Source organism: Elgaria multicarinata, chromosome 2 (genome assembly GCF_023053635.1).
Source record: "Elgaria multicarinata webbii isolate HBS135686 ecotype San Diego chromosome 2, rElgMul1.1.pri, whole genome shotgun sequence".
In the NCBI taxonomy this organism is placed as follows: Eukaryota; Metazoa; Chordata; class Lepidosauria; order Squamata; family Anguidae; genus Elgaria; species Elgaria multicarinata.
In genome coordinates this window covers 28,422,735-28,442,375 of record NC_086172.1, presented here as the reverse complement: position 1 = coordinate 28,442,375, position 19,641 = coordinate 28,422,735, and the positions used below count along the sequence as shown (strand labels likewise).

The window sequence follows — 19,641 nt, the reverse complement described above, 5'->3', positions numbered from 1 at the left end:
AATGCAGTGCAATTGAGACTAGAACTGAAACTAGGGGGGGAAATAAAACTGCCACGATGTGCAGCAACATCTGGCTCCTATATTAAGTTGAACAACTGAGAGAGCAATGAACAGTTGAATTGGATGGGGAATTTGAGCCATAGGTTACAAAGCAGGTTTAATTTCTTTGATTTACTGCTATAACTAAAACCACTATACATACACCACAAAATAGCATTTGCTACCACCTGTGGAAAGCTATGGCCCCCAGAGCAGAAGGGGCAGTTAATCCATAGTAGCGAACTAGCCAGGGTCCCCATGCAACTTCCTTCCCACTAACCTTTACTAGCATTATTTTATTGGTAGTAGATAACCTGCTTGTTCACCTGCCACTCACTCCCAGACAACAGCAGTGGTAAGGAAGAGCAGCAATAGATGCTACAGCCTACTTGGTCACTAGCCCTGGTTAGGCCTCATCTTCAGTATTGTGTCCAGTTCTGGGCACCACACCTCAAGAAGAATGCAGATAAGTTGCAGCGTGTTCAGAGGAGGGCAATGAGGATGATCAGAGGTCTGGAAACAAAGCCCTATGAGAGACTGAAAGAACTGGGCATATTTAGCCTTGAGAAGAGAAGGCTGAGGGAAGACATGATAGCACTCTTCAAATACTTGAAAGGTTGTCACATAAAGGAAGTCCAGGATCTCTTCCCAATCATCCCAGAGTACAGGACACAGAAGAATGGGCTCAAGTTAAAGGAAGCCAGATTTCAGCTGGACATCAGGAAAAAGTTCCTCACTGTTAGAGCAGTACGACAATGGAACCAGTTACCTAGGGAGGTTGTGGGCTCTCCCACACTAGAGACATTTGGACAACCATTTGTCAGGGATGCTTTAAGGTGGATTCCTGCATTGAGCAGGGGGTTCGACTCGATGGCCTTATAGGCCCCTTCCAACTCTACTTTTCTATGATTCTATGATCAAGCAAGCAATTGGTAGAAATTATAAGAAAAAGGAGGAGGAGCAATAGCAGCTAGTGAACATGGAGCTGAGAAGGCAGACTTACTAAGGGAGGAGGAGACCCATTGAGGGTGTCTTGCCCAAGCCCCCCCCCCAAAAAAACACCTGGAACTGGCACTGAATGCGCTTTCCTTATCTTTGAATTCCATGGATTGGGAATAAGTTAGATCTCATAATTGCACTGGAGCAGATGGAATGGACTAGAACGATGACACTCCCTTTGTTTCGAACCTGGCCTTTTATAGGAAGTTGACCTGGAACATCAGACACTGCTGAAATTACAGCTCTGACAGGCGAACTAATCAGCGAACACATGCGAATTACAAGGTTTCTATAGGTCAGATAGAGTAGTTAGGCCTATACTTCAAAAAGCTTTGGCCATTTTCTACCCAGGACAAGAGTGAGGCACCTGGATGTTCCTTGAGGAGAGGTATTAACAAAAGATAATTTCCACTTGCTTTCCCCCTTATGAAAAAGGAATTAAACAATTCAATATACAAAATTGTTTTGATTCAAGATACACAAACAAGAAAGTCCCCAACCTTTGAAGCATTCCATTATGACAATAGGGTACGTTTTGTGCTCCACCACACACTGCCACTGCCGAAAAGCGCACCCCCACCCAAAATTACTGCCTGTTAGAGGGAACGTAGAACTGAATCCAATGTTAAGAGCAGCTGTGGCAAAGCTCTTACATGAAGCTACATTTCTTCAAGCCCAGAGATCAACAACAACTTACATCAAATAACGGTACGGATGCAAAATCCATAAAAATAATGATTATTTCTAGATTCTCTCAACAGAAGAAATAAGCACATATCGCCAGATGGTGGGTTTTTGTATTTCAATAGCTTGCTGTGTTACGTCTACGGCTAGAAATCTAAACTCTGCCTGCCACTTATTGAACAGGTAACTACAAACACATGTCAGAAGGCCAAAATGTGTGTGCCGAGTGTACTGCTAATGTTGTCTTTACAAAATAGAAAGGGCCAAAAAATAAATAAATGGTTGGTTGTGTGTGCTATATTCTGAAAAGCTTGCATGAACGGCAGGCTCTTTTTGCATCAGTACAAACTGTTCAGAACCAGCTCTTAATGCATGCATGTGTCATCATTCATTTTCTGCCTTCCTTCGCCTGCTAACAAAGAGCCCCCTGGTAGGCCCCACATCTTTCAGGTCAGCAGGTTTTAATATCCAGTGCAAAAGAACGAGACACAGAGACTTACTGCACTGCTGGATCTGGGTGGTCTCAGCATAGTTCTATGAGCCCTAAAGCTCTGCATTCTGATCATGGCAGATACCCAAGGATATGTCCTACTAGACAATCATCTGTGGCCTCAGCTCAAAGGAAAGTGGTACCATGGGATGGCATCTCTTTCACTTAAAATATCTATATTTGGATACCCTTATGCTAAGGGGCAAGGTTTGCAATTTCAAGGCCTCAAATCACTACAAACCACGCTCATACCAGTCCTGCTAACCCTATACTAAGGGCTGGTTCCCACATGAATATTCATTAACTGGTGACATCTGTGATGGCTCATTCACACACATGTAAAAAATGATTTACACACGTGTGGATGCTGTTTCAAAGATAGGTTTGTTGCAAATGAGGAATGCAGTATTATATAAAAATAAAACTTGTATTGCCTCAAACAAACATAGCTTCTAACTAACTTCTCTCCAGCCCTGACTGACTCCTGAGAGTGCTGAGTCACTGACTGCTGTGTCACCTCCTGATTGGGTGAGTATTCCTTCAATCAAAGTCTGTGTCCCTGACTTCCTCTTCCATCTAACTTCCTGTGTGTCTCACTTAGTTCTACCTATTGATACAGATGCGTCATCAGAGATCTAAACACTGACAGCAGACATAATGTTTATACCAGCAGGTGGGGATTGTGGCCTTCCAGGTATTATTGGATTCAAACTCCTATCAGCACCAGCCAGCATCACCAATGGCCAGGAATCATTGTAGTTGTAGTCCAGGAACATCTGGAGGACCACAGGTTGCCCATCCTGTAATTTATATCATATGATGTTCAGTTCATGCACAATACTGTTGACTGGAGCCAGATGATGCATTCAATTGCCACCCATAGAAGAGCAGATTATCAAGTGATGCTAATTAGACAGTATGTCTGCATATGTGAAACAGCCCAGACTGGAAGGACTGCAAGGCCACAAGCCATAAGAGTATAAGAAGAGCCATGCTGGATCAAACCAAGGATCCATCTAGTCCAGTGTTCTGTCCACTGCCTCTGGGAAACCCACAGAACGACATGAGTGCATCAGCACCGTCCCGCCCATGTTCCTCAGCAACTGATGTACATAGGCATGCTACTTCTGATACTGGAGGTAGTATATAGCTATCAGGACTAGTAGCCATTGATAGCCTTATTCCCCATGAAGTCATAATTGTGTGTGCACAGCAGAAACAGATGATTTCAAAACGATTTTCAAGCATCTTCTCAAGTAACGCAACTTTGCAACTGCATTTGATGTTTTTACAAAATTGTGAATACACTTAAGTCTCTGCGTCAACCAACCAACCAATTTAATCAAATAAAAAGCAGATAGAATGACAGGTTGAAGAAATGTCCCTTTGCACTGAATGGTAGTCCTCCTAAACATAAATTGGAGCTTATTGAATTATCATCACGGCCTTGTACTTTTATTGTCCTTTACTTGGTACAATGTACCTTTAAATTCTTGTCATTTATCCCACAAAGGCCATACATTGCAAGGTAAGTTAGGCTGCGAACTAGTAACTTTCCTAAGGCCACCCAACGCATTTCATGGCTAAAGAATGATCTGAACCTGCATCTCTATATTCCAAACTCTCTACAGCTTACAAGCCTCACACCTTTCAACACATCCCTGCCGGCCCTCCTAGATCACACAGTGGTTCTCAGTACCATCAAGCATGTTATCTTTCTGGGCCATCTGCCCAGATTAGGACACAGAGGCACAGTGTTATGGTGGCTGCACCTTTCCTAGAAGGGCAGATCCAAAAGGTGGTCTCGGAGGACTACTGTTCCACCCCATAGCCATAGGCTTTTGGGATACCTCTTGTGGATGTTAACAGAATGAGAGACATCAGCCTTCCCCAACTTTGGGCCCTCCAGATGTGTTGCCCTACAACACCCAGCACACCTTGAGAGCACCTGATCTACGTGAAACCACTGGAAAATATTTTCTGGAAGTTTGGGTTAAAGTGTCATTAGTTTGCAGGTGACACAGAGCTCTTTCTCATTTATGTTTTTGTGATTTAAAATTTTTGCATATTGTTTTTTCAGTGTTTTTATCCTATGTAAACTGCCCAGAGAGCCTCGGCTATGGGGCGGTATACAAATGATAATAATAATAATAATAATAATAATAATAATAATAATAATAATAATAATTTACTAGTCCCAGGCAGGTTTGCTAAAAATAGATTGTCTTTAAAAAAATGATTTTTTTTATTTAAATCTGATTTTTTACATTTAAATCATTTTTAAAAATATAAATTAGATGTTGACGTTTTCTTAAACAATTAGTAAAAGAAAAGAGCCTAGGTGAAAGATATAACCATGAATACTAATTATAAAACTTCTAATCATATTCTATGGATATGTTTACAGTAGTTTATGGAGATAGAAGATAACCTAATCAGTCCTATTCTGCTCTGCAGGTGGTGTAGAGAAGTGTATGCTCTCTCTCTCTCTCCACGTCTCTCTCTTACTCTCTCAAGGCCTTGCCTCTCTCTAAGTGCAAAGATAGAGAGAGTCAATGAATAGAGAATTTGGGGAAATGGAGCAGATCTGAAAAAAGAGGAGGAGTTTGGATATAAATGGAAAGGATAGGGTAGGGGAATAGAAAGCGAAACCAAAAGTGAACAGAACATATTCATGCAGACCTGACTCCTGAGGTAACTTCTGCACATGGAAATGGGGTCTCTTTTACAAGCTTTTACAAGCAATAAAAGAGACCCCATTTAGGAATACTTTATTTCTGTCCCTGCTTTGGATGTAATTGCTTGATTATTATTTTTTAAAAAAAACAACCTTTAATTTATCTGAAAACTGAAATAGTTAACCATTCAAAAATCCATGTGTATCTTTTGTTATTGTCGTTTGTTGAAGAAGAAAACCAGAAGAATAAATAAACTTATTAGTACAATTTTAAAACCTGTTTTGGTGGTGATGACTCTGGCACATCATGACAAAAATATCATGATTAATTGAAGGACTGGAGCTGGTTCATCTCTTGAACGACTTCACAGGTTCATTCTGCTTTAGTACTAAAGTAATCAAATGTATCATCCCATTTTTTGATGAAAATTTATCTGACAACCATTCAGAATAATTGCTTAGTGGGTACCTACCTTCTAATGAAATCTACATCTCTGAATATGTATTAAAGTTATAAACAATAATGCACTCCTACAAAAAATATTAAATATAATCGTCCTCACTTGTGAGTTAAACCGTGATTTAAATCATTAAAATTGAGTCATTCAGAAAAGCAATTTAAATCATGATTTAAATCAAATCAACCCTAGTCCCAGGGAAATCCTGAACAGTGTCTGGAGACTGTTCTGGGAGGGAAAGGGGTGAACAAGCCAGATAAAATAGAATTACTGTGCATGAAGAAGAGCGTCATCAGACGAGCGTTTTATCGCACACTCGTTACTGCCCACTCAGTTTCTCGCAGGTCCCTTTGACGATGCCGTCCACCTCCCACGAGTTTCCCACTCCTTCCGGTCTTCTTTCTGCCACAAATAAGACCCCGGTAAATCTGATATATATTTTTCGGAAGTGAAACGTGCCACCATTTCCTGCTGTACGCAGGAAAAGCACAGAGACGAGGATCTTTAACTTCTGCCATTTTACTGGGGGGAGCAATCCTATGACCCCCTAGACAACATCTGGTGGGGGGGGATAGGATATTTCGGATTCTCAATCTCAGAGAGGGGAATCTGTGCTCCAATCCCCATCGCCCTCACAGTCGGCACAAAGAGAGCCATGCTAGCTGCCTCCCTTCGGTTGGGGAAAGCAACCTTGGACAGGGGGTAAAAGGGGCGTTCCAGTGGGTGGGGAGGGGAGGATGCTGGAAAGGCTGGGATATGAGCTATCCTGAGACCTCTCCAGCCTCCTTCCCTTGTGCTCTAAAACACCCCACCTAAACAGGCAAAAACCACACCAGCTACTGAACATGCAAAGAAGGAGTGCAGGGGGGCAAAGATCACCACCACCGTGCCCCCCACTCTGCACTGGATGATTATAAGCTTCCAAGTGCGGAGGCTAGCGATCATCAACGATGGAAGTCATAGGATTGCAACCTTAGTTGTTTCTTTCCTCCAAGCTGAGAAATGCACCAGCCATAGAGGCACAGACTATTCTATATCAGGTGAATTAAGGTGCTATGATTGAAATCCTGTAAATACATGAAAACATTAAAGAACAACAGGGCAGTTTTGAAGAGCTAATAAGGTCAATGCTGCTGCTGATTCCTGTGTTACTAGTGGTTTTTAAGAACTCCCACTCATAACAACTTCACAACAGATGCATCTGATGAAATGGGCCCTGGCCTACAAAATATTACGCCACAATAAATGTGTTTGTCTTGTCGGCATCACGAGGCTCTTCATAACGTTCAAAGAAACACTCTTTAACAAAATGTTCTTACGAAACCTCGACTTCCTCTTTATACTTGTACACCAAATTATCTTTTTGAGGAAGTAAGAAGAGATGGGGGGTACTTGTGGAGGGCGGGGTTGGAAAGTCTTGGGTTTGCATATAATTGTGGATGAAAGATGGTGAAAGACTAAATTAATTTGGCTTCTGTTGCAAGACCAGTAGTGAACTAATAATAAATTTATGACATATGGATCAACTTTAAAAATACTTACCCAACTTGCAAGGATAATGCACTATTTTACATCCAATTCTTTAACCAAAATCTTCAGTCAATTAACTCATTAGATTAACAGCCCTCCCCACCTTGGTGGCCTCCAGACTTTGGGACAATTACACTGATCAACCCCAGCCAGTATGGCAAATAGTCACAGATTATGGGAGCTGTCATCCAAAACATCTGGAAGATAGGGGGTTGGGGGAAGACTAGTTTAGCTTTTTGCTTGTCTTAAAAAGGAAAGGACCACCCAACTTAGGGCACCATTGATGATACTAAGCTCCCAAGCTCAGAGGTTTACGATCATCTTATGTAGGCTTACAGTGCCTCCTCATCCTCCTGCCCTGCAGTTTTTGCTAGATGGGCTTTTTTGCGTTTCGGAGGGGGAGAGAAGGAGGCTGGTGGAGCCTCTCCAGCCTCTTCCCCTGCTCGCCCATTGAAACACCCTCTTTTCTCCCTCTCTGAGGTCAAGGGCTGAACTTTGGAGGCCAGCCGGTGTGGTTCTTTCCATGCCGGCTGCGAGAGGAGGGGGCGGTAGGATCTCCTGCTCCCCCATCAGAGTGCTTTCTCTGATGTTGGAGCTGAGAATCTGAACTATCCTATAGCTCCTCAGTTGCTGTCTTAATTAACTAATATTGTATTTTAAATTCAAGTAATAAAAACTGTAGAGAGAAGCACCATCTCAAAAGAGGCATTCGCCCTTCTCTTCCTGAGTCTGTTCTATTCATGTTTAAAAGAGACAAAAACATTCTTGTCAAGCTTCCTAACCAGTGTGTCCTCTAAGCCTTCCATGACACCTGCTGTGACGTGCTTTATTGCTTCTTTTTTTTAATGTATGCTTTACTTCAGAACTATTGGTTATGATCTGAATGAGTCCTTGTACTATCATATTAAATACTATAAAAATAATTACCATTGTAAATGTAGTGGCTCAGTTCAGACAACACGTTAGTCAACGCAGTGTGAAAACTCCACTCAACAGCTGAGTTTTTAGGGGGTACTCTCCACACAACATGTTCTAATTCCACCGTTGTGTGACTGGGCTACCATGGAGTTGAGCAAAATCCATCATGATGTTTGATTGAAAGTTCTTCTGCCCTCTCTCCTCCCCCAGTCCTTCCGATGGTATACCATCAGCCATTGCTGCAAAAAAACAATCCCAGCAGCTCTCCTAGAGTGATGCTCACTCCTTTTGCTGTTCTTGCCAGGGAACTCTGTAGCCAGTGGGAAAAGTCAACGCAACGGAAAACTCTATGGAGCCCACCACACAACACAATGGCTATGCAGGAACTGTCCTTTGCTCAGTGTAGATATTCTGCATGGAGTGTTTTCCAAAAAAAATCCACTGTTGCGTGGAGTTTTCCGGCCAGACAACACATTTCTCAATGGACATGTAAAAACTTCACCATGGAGTTCTAAAACCACTGTTGAGAAACGTGTTGTCTGAACTGAGCCAGTATGTAAGAAAAGCAGGTTGTAATCAGTTTGCATTTCCTACATCTGTTAAAACACATGATAAAGATGAAAAATTGCTGCATATTGCTGCATATCCTAACTTCATGTATACGCTGCTGGGGTCTTTGCTGGCAGTGACTGCCCAAGAAAGAGACCTTCTGTTTGTGGTGGATGGAGTGAGGAAAACATGTGGTTGCTGCAAAAAATATAAATTACATGTTAGGAATCATTCGGAAAGAAATGGGAAAGAAATTGCCAATATCACAATGCCCTTGTACAAATCTATGGTGTGACCACGGTTGGAATACTGTGAACAGTTCTGGTAACTATACCTACAAAAGGGTAGTGTAGAGATGGAAAACGGGCAGAAAACAGCAATCAAAATGACCATGTAATGTGTCTCCCCTATCAGGAAAGGTTACAAAATGTGGAGCTCTTTATCTTAGAAACAAGGGGAGTAAGGGGGAATATAAAATTATGCATGGTGTGGAGAAAGTGGATATGGAGAACTTCTTCCTCTCTCATAATAAAAGAACCCAGGGCCACAGCTCATATGTAAACCATGGAATTCACGAACACACGATCTAGTGAGAGCTACCAGTTTGGACAGCTTTAAAAGAAGATTAGTCAAATTCATGGAAGATAAAGCCATGAATGGCAACTAGTTATGATGGCTATATATTACCTCCAGTATCAAAGGCAATTTGCCTCTTTATATCAATTGCTTAGGAAAATAAGCAGAAGTACACTCAGGCCCTGCTTGTAGGCATCCCAGAGGCATCTGATTGGCCATTGTGCAAACAAAATGCTAGACTAAATAGGCCTTAGGTCTGACACGGCACCACACTCCTTACGTTCTTAAACAACATACACTAGAATGTGCATTCAATACAAATATGTTCTGCTGAGCATTAATTCAGAAGAGTCACATTTCACACCAAAAAGGTATCCTTAGCATTACTTGTGAAACAACTTTTTATAAAGCTAAAAGTAATGTGTTGCCAATTTGGGTTGTGGGAAGACATCAGTTTTTCTCGCAAGTGTAACTGGTGGCGAAACCCATTGGGTTTGGGAAAGGATTATGACTGGCGAAGCTCTTAGCCTTGGGAACATGAGGCTCAGCCTCTGTTACTGAACATGATGGGCCATCCCATGACCTGACTGATGAATTCAGATAGCTATTCAGGATATCATGCTGTTCAGGATATCAAAACATTTATCTTATCTTGTTTTTCTATTTATGTTACATTGCATTTTTTAATGTTAACCACTCAGAATAAAAGTATTATAAATAAAGGCACTAAACAAAGATATAATGGTTGCATAATTGTCATCGCCAACATCTGTTCCAAGCAGAGTTAAAATATGGCCCTAAAAAACAACAGGAGAGAGGATTTTAACTGAAGAGTAATGCCCTACAAACAACTCCAGAGCACACTCATATGTTTCCAGCTGGTACAGCTGGAGTACGAAGCCGAAAATTCCCTCCCCATGATGCTGGCTGTGGGCTTTTGAGGGTCCCTGGGCAAGACACCTCAATGGCCCCCTTTGTCCTGCTATGGCTGAATCAGACTCAGTGAGTGCCTGCTGAGGTGTGGGTCAACCATGTCTACCTTTGTCACTGCCCCTGCCGCCCCACATTTTCATGGCTTTGGTTTTCAACAGTCAGAATGCACTGCTTTCTTACAAGACAACAGGCCTTACAAGAAAGCAGTAAGCAAATGTTACCTTTTCTTTTCAACTTGGCCCAGCAAACACAAATCCTGAAGTCAGCCACAGCCCCTCAGATCACCAGTGGGCAGATACCGCCATTCAGGCAGGACAGGGCCGTCCTCTCTTAAACGTGTCACCATGACAACCAAATCCCTATTTGGTAGCTGAGCAGGAAAAGATCACAAGGCACATGTCATGCAGAGGTAAAACGCCACACCTTGAGAAGCATGAAGTTTTTCTAGATGCCATTCGTATTTCAAAGACCAGCGATGCTCATGACATACACACCCAGATAGACTTGGGTGCAAAATGTAACAGACTTTTAGAGAACATAGTTCCCTCTGAGCGGATTTGCCATGTTAGAACCATTACAGTGACTCATTAAACACTTTCTGGAAGAGGCATGTATTTTATTTATTAGATTTATATCCTGCTCTTCCTCACAGAGAGCCCAGGACAACTAACAACCTACAGCAAACACATCACATAAACAACATTAAATTCATGACTCTAAAATCATAAATATACAATAAAATATAATAAAACCATCAACACAATCAATCAGAAACAAAAAGAGCACTTGCCTATCCCCCCAAAGCCTGCACAAATATATAGGTCTTTGTTACGGAGGTCTTTTAACGTTAACTTTTAAACTTTTGATTATATCCCTTTTGGAAAAATCATTTGACACATCAGACAACATGTTAAGCCACAGTGGTTAAGCATTTTGAGCTAAACATTATGGCTTAGCATATCATGTGAACCATTCCTAACCGTGGTAGCTACATCACCACGGTTTAAACACGCTCACTAACCGTTTGCTGCAAAAGGGTTAGCAGCCTAACCAGTGTGTTGTTTGAACAGGCCCAATGATAACTGTGTCTCCAACATACTTGAACCCAGAGTGTGGGCACAAAGCTTTCCAGTAAGCACAAACAGTGGGGACAGTTCAAAAGTAACCACTGTTGCCTGCAGTCACAATAAGGATTCTCTGATGAGGAGAGTCGATGTACAAAATAAAATTACCTGGATCAACTCCTGAAAAACATATGAGCTTTCTTTCTTTCTAACAAGCTCATATGCGGATGATGATGATGATGATGATGATGATGATGATGATTTGTTCTAATTGATAATTTATTTTCTAACATCAGGGTTCCCATTTTTGCAGAATTTTGAACTTTTTGACCATGAGCAGTAAGGTGACATAAGCAGATGGATCATGATAATGAGGGGAGCAAAGGCTTCACAGATAACAATTGTGCATTATATTTATATTTATTATATTTATATACCGCCCCCATAGCTAGAGCTCTCTGGGTGGTTTACAGAAATTCTAAAATGAGATAAAAACAAGTATACAAAATTTAAAACTCTAAAACACAGAACATACACACATGAAGCATTAAAAACCGTTAAAATAAACATGTGGGTGATTAAGATGTGTTGCCATATGCCTGAGCAAAGAGGAAAGTCTTAACCTGGCGCCAGAAAGATAGCAGGATGCTATCGCAACTCATGACCTGCTTGTGGGCTTCCTGTGGGCATTTGGGTGGCCACTATGAGAACAGAACACTAGACTAGATGGGCCATTGGTCTGATCCAGCATGGCTCGTTACATCTAGAATGTGACAGTAGCATCTGTCTAATACCAGATATCTTTGTTCATGTCAATATAACACATCTCCTAGTCTGAGAGGTGAAGTAACTGGACTGGATATTATTTTGGATAACTCTGAGACTCTGTGCCAAATAATATCAGCCAGTGAGTACATATGTTTTCATTTACAAATTATGAAGTCAAACTTGTAGCTATTTATAGGCCTGATCTACAGAACATGCTTGCTGATTGGCTGGGGTAAAAAGCCTGGCCTACCCTGGATTTCTCACAGCTCCCATGATTTTAGCAGATGTCTGATATTCAGAAATGCAGCAGGCAAAGCCTTCCATGGCATAGAGCTGAAGAGCACTATGACCTGCTAATTGCTACAGATCAAAATGCAGTTAAGGGAATAGCTACAGGGTGCAGTTCAGAAGTTGGCAATCTTAGTACAGATAATGAGTGCTTGTGGCTTTATGTTTTCTGAACCATATTCAGACTGGGGCTCCTTCCAAACGGGTGATTCCTAGCACTACCAATCAAGACACTGTGCAGTTTTTCCATCTTTCCCTCCTGAACAGATTTTCTTGGGTAAGAAAAGAGACAAAGAAACATCAGGAAAACACATGAGGATTACAAAAAGATATGATGATGATGCCTGGACCCCAATAGACTTTCATGAACAAGGGAGGATGATTGCACAATATAGGCCTCATCTAGAAGCACCCAAGGATTTCGAAGACTGGAAACAGAACAAATATCACTCGTTCAATTCCACCTGTGGAAACATAAGCCCTTGCACATCCCATGCGCAAAATAGCTGAGCTTGTGCATCTGCATACAAAGAGCATCTTTGGAGGTAAGCTTATATGTATTTGTGCACACCCACTCTGCATAAAGAAGCAGAAGCCTTTAGAACATGGATATCGTAATTTTCAGTACTTGAACAAACAAGCGCATAAATAATGCTAACATATATTAGCTGGGCATCAGAGCTTCTTTAATGGATGCCCCTCAAATCCTATCAAACTTTTCTCAGACACTTCATGGGTATAAAATGGAAGTGGTAGAAGAGAAGGCTTTGCCAGGTATTTTCTCTGCTTCTTTAACCAGGAAGCAGAACTATACCAAGAGTTGCAATTTGCAGCAGGCACATGCTTATTTAATCACAGGTCTAATGGTTTACTATCAGTCAAAATTTCTCCTGTACTTCAGAGACTGTTGGTCATGCAGCATCCAGGCAGTTTAAAGATGCAATCCTATGCACACTTAGGAATAAGTACCATGGAAATTGCTGCTGTTTACTTCTGAGTAAACACTGTAAGGCACAGAAATTCTGCAAAACAATTCCACACAGTTATTTTTGAAGAACAGAGAGGGTGCAATGCCTTCTTTTGCATGCAAACATATATCATACTAACCCATGATTAGTCATAGAAATCCTTGCATCAACCTCCATGCAACACCCACAAGCAGGATGTTTGCAGAAACCACTAATTCTCCATCCTCATCAAGAAGCAGAAATTGGTTCTAGGCCGGACTCCTTAGTTTGAAAAGGTGTCGTAAACTGACGCTTGATTCAGCTGTGCTGAAGCAAACCCTGAGCAAACAAATGCCAGACATTTCAAGCTAAAAACACTTGATGAAATAATTTCCATAATCTGTTGCAGACAAAACAGCAAAGAATCCTGTGGTATCTTAAAGACTAACCAATTTTTCTAGCATAAAATTTTGTGGACACTGTCTATTTCAGCAGATGTCTCTGATGAAGTGAACACAGTCCTCAACAGTTGATGCCAGAAAAAAAAGGTGTTAGTCCTTAAGTTGCCACAAAACTCTTTGCTGTTTCTGATGAAATCCAATGATTCATCAAGGCAAAACTATACTGACTGCTATAGCACTTGCTACAAACCGTAGGGGGATGGTTCACACATGCATGTTCATCACTTGTTGAACGTAAAATGAATTTACGTCTCGCGTGTGTAAATAAGCCATCACTAATTAATTACAGATAGACCTTTCATAGTGTCTGATGTGATGTCAACTCAGCAGAAACAAGGGCTGTCTGCCGATTAAAGAAATTGTAGTAAATTTACAGTATGAATTTTAGCCAATTACTCAATTGAATCTCTGTGCATTTGCCAATGAATGAAAACAATCGTTCCAAAGAAGAAAGTACACTGGTCTTATTATCAGAGCAAGCACCACACTAGAAGAGGCATACCCCTCTGTATGAGTGAGAAGAGAGAATGCCTCTTGAGCATCTGTTGGTTTTATAAGTGTTTCTTGTTTATTTATTTATTACATTTCTATACCGCCCAATAGCCGGAGCTCTCTAGGCGGTTCACAAAAATTAAAAGCATTCAAAGTATAAAACAACAGTATAAAACCATAATATAAAATACAATATAAAAGCTCAACCAGATAAAAACAGCAGCAATGCAAAATTACAAATTTAAAACACCAAGTTAAAATTTATTTATAGACTGTTAAAATGCTGGGAGAATAAAAAGGTCTTCATCTGGCGTCTAAAAGCATATAATGTAGGTGCCAAGCGAACCTTGTTGTTGTTGTTGTTGTTGTTTAAAATAGAATAAGGGCACAATCCTCTGTATGTTTAGACAGGAAAAAAGTCCTACAACTCCCAGCATGGCTGGCTGGGAAATGCTGGGAGTTGTAGGACAGTATTCTGTCTAAACATGCATAGAATTCTACCCTTAATCATCATCATCACGTTATTACGATCCATGGATCCATCTACCTTTAATGAAAAAAAACCCAAAATGTTATGGCCCCAATGGAAATAACTCACACACTTGGCTACCAGTCATGAAGATCCATACTTACAGAGATAAACTATTGAGGCAAAAGGCAGCCAGCACTGCTCTTTCATTCTGTGTGTGTGTGTGTGTGTGTGTGTGAGAGAGAGAGAGAGAGAGAGAGAGAGAGAGAGAGAGAGAGAGAGAGAGAGAGATATGTTTTACCATCTGTGGCTTTCTCTTAAGGAGCAAGCTATAAAGACTGATCTCTTCCGGCAGGCCTATCCAGTGGAATTTTAAGATGTATTTAGAAAGTTTTTAGGATGTTTTTAACAATGTATATTATGTTTTGATTTAGTTTTATGTATTTTATCGTTTATTGTTGTTCCCCGCCTTGATCAGAATGGAGAGGTGGGTAAGAAATAAATTTATTATTATTTTTATTATTATTTTTATTATTATTATTATTTATGCATGTTCAGACAGAAAAAATCCTACAACTCCCAGCATGTTCCAGCCACCATGGCTGGCTATGGCACACTGGAAGTTGTTGGACTTTTTCTGTCTAAACATGCATAGTATTGTGCCTTTAAAAATTCTCTACAGGCAGTGCCGGTTGGAGCCTGGCTCTAAAGAACTGCTTATCTATCAGATTTGCCCTGATCCTGTCCCCATCTGCATCCAGCAGGACCAGTAATGGTGAAATCAAAACTTGGCAGCCCTTATAGAGGTCGCTCTGTCATCTCTGACGGAATAAAGAGATGAAGTAGGAGAGCAATAAGTCTGCCTCCGTTATATAGAACAAACAGGAAGGCCTAGGACACTGGCCAATGGCAACACTGAAGCATGCTGCCACAGGGAAGGCATCCTTCAAAGCCAACATGCCAATGGCAAGAACTCTAGCTAAGCATATGGATGACCAACTATACAAACACAGCATCACAGCTGTGCCAGGGGTTCTGGGCATACTCCCCAGACTTGAAAGGAACTTATGAGAGGAGTTTCATTGGCATGAGACCCTGGAGCATCGCCAACTTACAGTTGTCAAGGTAGAGATTTCTGAGAAGACTGAACTGGGCTACCTTGTTCCCTCTAAGTGACCTGGCAGCCAGTCTGTTCCTCCCAGGCCTGACCTTCTGGACAGACACTTGCCCAGAGTGCCAAGCTGAAGGGGACACCGAGCTGAGCTTGGTGACTGAGTATTAGTTGAATGTACTTCTGCAGTGAATTAAGGCCAACAAGCTTCTTTAACCTTTTCTCCAAAGTTCTACAGGTTGCTCGGGTACTAACTATAAAAATGAACTTCCATCAATTAGCTTTGAAGTACATTCCTTTTTCAACTTCCAGTTTAATGCTGTTTATTCTAGATTAAAAAAAACACCCGGCACGACAGGGCTTTGAGACAACATTACCAAGTGCTATCAAAGGTACAATTACTAGAGGGGTATAGATAATAAGAGAAGAAATTGTAAGCTGAAAGGTGGGAGGGAGAGTGTGTGTGTCAAAAGTGCACATGGCCCAGGGTGCAATTTCTCCTACAGCTGCACCTGGTTCCTCTGTCACCAAACTTTTGGCCTCCTCCACTCTACTCTCGTTCCCTACCCACCTATCCAGTCCTTTTTCTCCTGGCTGCCCCTGAAAACAACTGCTTCTGGCGCGATGGACATGGTTGCGGAAAAAGCAAAGAATCCAAATAGGCAATTGGGCACATCTGCTGGTTGGGGGAATTAGCACAAGATTTGCCCTACAACATAGACCTCTTAAGCTGAGAAAAATCCCTCGGTTCATGCCAGAGTTTACTTCTATCCCTAGCTATTTCTGAAGCAAATTTAATTTCTTTCCCACCTGGCCATAGAGATTTAGTAAAGGTTTAGAACTGCAATTCTCAGGAGAGCTGCATTAAAAGACACATTTCAGGCAAAGGCTTTTAGCACTGAAATGCCACACTTTATCAGTGATAGCACAGACACCTCCAGTATTAACTGCGTCCAGGATGTTCAATTTATAAAGCCTACCTGGCTCTCCTGATTTATGAGACTCCGAGCTACCCTGTAGCGCACAGAAAAAGCCTCCTGGTGTGAAACAATTTTGCCATTAGCTAGAAATATCTAATATGAAGGCATGGCTGTATCAAGGGGCCTATAAAAACATTGCTTACTTGCACAAATTATGAAAATACATCTAGCCTGCTAGAAGATAACACACTGCACCTTCAATGTTTAATTTTTATGTCATGAGATCACAGGCATAGTTTCCATCCAAACTTTCCGTGCACTGTACAAGCAATGCAAATAGAGGATTTCAGTGGGTATTTTTTAAAAAAAGAATGAATTTGTTTAGTAAGGATGCACTAGTGTCTGTATAGCAAAGAGGAGGTATTAAACTAAGAAGAATCTGATGATCATTTTATAAGTAGTAGAGGATTTGGACTGATACCAGTGCTACGGATTATAAACAGACCAAGTTAAACCAAAAATTAGCAGATTAAACCAAGCAAGAGAAGAACAGTTGGTACAGTCTGGAGATAAATTAGGCCACTATAAGAACCATAATGTCACTTTTTAATGCTTTCTGCTATTAACAGTAAGAGATTTACAGTGCAATCCCATACATATTTACTCAGAAGTGCCCCATTTAGATCAATGGGACTTACTCCCAGATGAATGTGCAGCCTTAACAAGAATAAGGTGTCCTTTCAACAGAGAAATGAGATAGATGTGACCATTTTTACATGCCAAGTGAAAGCTTTAGCAATAGCATCTACTGCACTCTTTAAAGTGCTCGCATGTGCAAAAAAAATATCTAGGAAAACAAATATTTTTTGCCTGGTGAACAGTAGTAGTTAAACCACCCTAAATATTTAGATGACAGCTTTCCTATCATATATTTACAGCATTCATCCTACTACTCTGTATCTCTAACGGGATAATATTTATTCTAAAAATAATTGTAAAGTTATACCCAGCTGCACACGAGAGTTTCAAGAGAATTTTACTGCAAGCTAGCATCATAACATTTACATCTGCAACTCCCATTATAGACTTATTGTTTTACTTTGTACTGCACCATGTACACTGATGGTGCTATATAAATAAATAAATAAATAAATAAATAAATAATATCTGCTTTGTGGCACATTCAGGGAAGACAGTGAAATCCTCTCATCCCATGTTTCAGACCACATGATTATTTATCAGGAGCTAAAGCTCTGCCAAGCTCACTGGTAATGCAAAGCACACATTGTGAGCAACAGTTAAAGGTGCAATCCTAGGTGCAAACAGTTAAAGGGTGCAGGCTGGGGGATGCTGTGAGTTGTAAGACTTTTTTCCTCTCATAGGAATGCACCTTACAGGGGCCTGTTCGCTAGGCATCCATGACAAAGGCACAAATCCCTTTGCTTCAAAAGTAGGATGGTAACACTGCTCTAAAGTAGGGGGCCTCCAGGTGCCATTCGACTGTAATTCCCACCATCCTTCACCTGTACTGGTTAGGGGGAGATGGAAGTTGCAGTCCTGCAACGTCTGGAGAGTCACACATTCATCACCACTGCTGTCAAGGGATGGAACGCAAGAGGAAAAGAAAAGAAAAAGGCACCGCTTTTAAGTTAATGCCAGCATCCTAGGATGGGATACGCTGCGCCTTGGACAGGAGCTACAAGGCTATGAAACCCCAGCCTTGCCTTAAGCGGATCTAAACCTCCCATGGATTGGTTAAAGAGACAGCCTTTAGAATTCTCGCTTCTTAAAAGGCTGCATAAATATTTGAGAATTCTGAAGCAACTGGGGACTAGCCCTCATTGAAGAGCCAATTAACAGCCATGAATGCAGCCGGCTGTAAAGTGTCATGTTTTCAAAAGGGGGGGAGAGGCGGGGGGACAATAAAGGAGAATTAAAACCTTGGGCGGATGCCATCCACATCCAGGGTGGATTGACGGGGGGGGTGTCCAATGACGGGCGTTAATTAAAATGTCCCATCAATCTATTTCCCTGTCGTCTGGCTCATACCCACGGTTAAAACCGACGATGAGATTCCCTTCCCTTCAACCACCATCACCACTTCGGCTTAGATGTAGGCGGGGAGAGATGGGGGCAGGTCGAAAATGTGGCGGAATCTCAGGTCCGGGGCAAGAAATGCTGCCACAGAAAGAAAAGGGGGGAAAGCAAATCGTCTGCCGGTTCTTCCAGGCGGCGGGTCCAGTAACCAGAGACTTCCATGTCTCTAAGATCATATATTTTAAAACCACGAACACAAAGTCCTGCGATGATGGCATGAACCAGCCCCCACCACCCCTCCCCGCCCCCGCCCCCACCCCCGTGCGCGCGCCCTTCTCCCTCCGCCTGGTATTTTGACAACTGCATGATTTCTCAGACAATGAGAAACTTGACTGGCTAAAGTAGTCATGCGAGCGGCGATCAGCCGCAGGGAGAAAAATAATCGTATACCTTGCCTTCTCCCCCCTCCCCCCGCCGCCCCCTTCCTCTCTCGGTCTTGATCTGCCTCGGGGCGAAGGAACATGCCTACTGCAAACGGCAGCGACTTAAAAACTGCCCAAGAAACCGAATGGCAACCGCCACAGAGAGAAACGCAAGAGGGTTCGGGGTTGGGGGGGATCGGTGGGTGGGGGGGTTGATCCAGGACCTTGCAAGGCTCGGATCGTGGCGGAGAAGAGGAGGACTGGCGAGAGCCACAAAACACTCCTACGACTTCCCCCCCCCCTTCTCCTCTTCCTCCTCCTCCTCTTCCTCTCCCGGCTCAAAACAACAGCGCTCAGCAGCGCTCTCCAAATCCTCCGCGCAGCAACAGCTTCGCGCCGTGCGCGTTTGCCGCCCGCTCTCCGATTCTATTGTTGGCTCGTCCCTTTTTTACCTGGTCGGTGAGTTTGAGCACTGCCATTCTCTCTCGCTCGGGTTGTGCTCACACACATGCAGCTCCGCTGCCTGGAGATGTCAAGCCACGTTCGAAAAGAGGAGACGCTAGACCTGCTGCAGCTGACAAGCCTCCTCCTCCTCCTCCGCCTCCTCCTGCTGCTGCTGCTGCTGCTGCTGCTGCTTGCTAGGTCAGGAGGAGAAAAGCCTGCTGGTCTTTCGCCAAGCCTGCTCCGATACAGGAAGTACTGGATGCATAAACCCAGCCAGCACTGACATCACCCCCTCGCCGGCACGCGCGCGCGCGCGCACACACGCACACGCACACACACGGAAGCCCTAGGCGTGCACAAGGCCG

At 42.4% G+C, this 19,641-nt stretch overlaps 1 protein-coding gene across 6 annotated transcripts in view; it reads right to left on the bottom strand.

Moving 5' to 3' along the window:
- Window positions 1-19,425, bottom strand: part of ANKRD44 (ankyrin repeat domain 44) — a 165,073-nt gene extending 145,648 nt beyond the window's left edge. For all 6 annotated transcript variants that reach the window (XM_063116225.1, XM_063116226.1, XM_063116221.1 and 3 more), the window contains exon 1: window positions 19,285-19,425. In XM_063116225.1, the coding sequence (XP_062972295.1) occupies window positions 19,285-19,311 (27 nt within the window). In that variant the 5' untranslated portion in view covers window positions 19,312-19,425. The remainder of the gene's footprint in view (window positions 1-19,284) is intronic.
- Window positions 19,426-19,641: the final 216 nt, after the last annotated feature.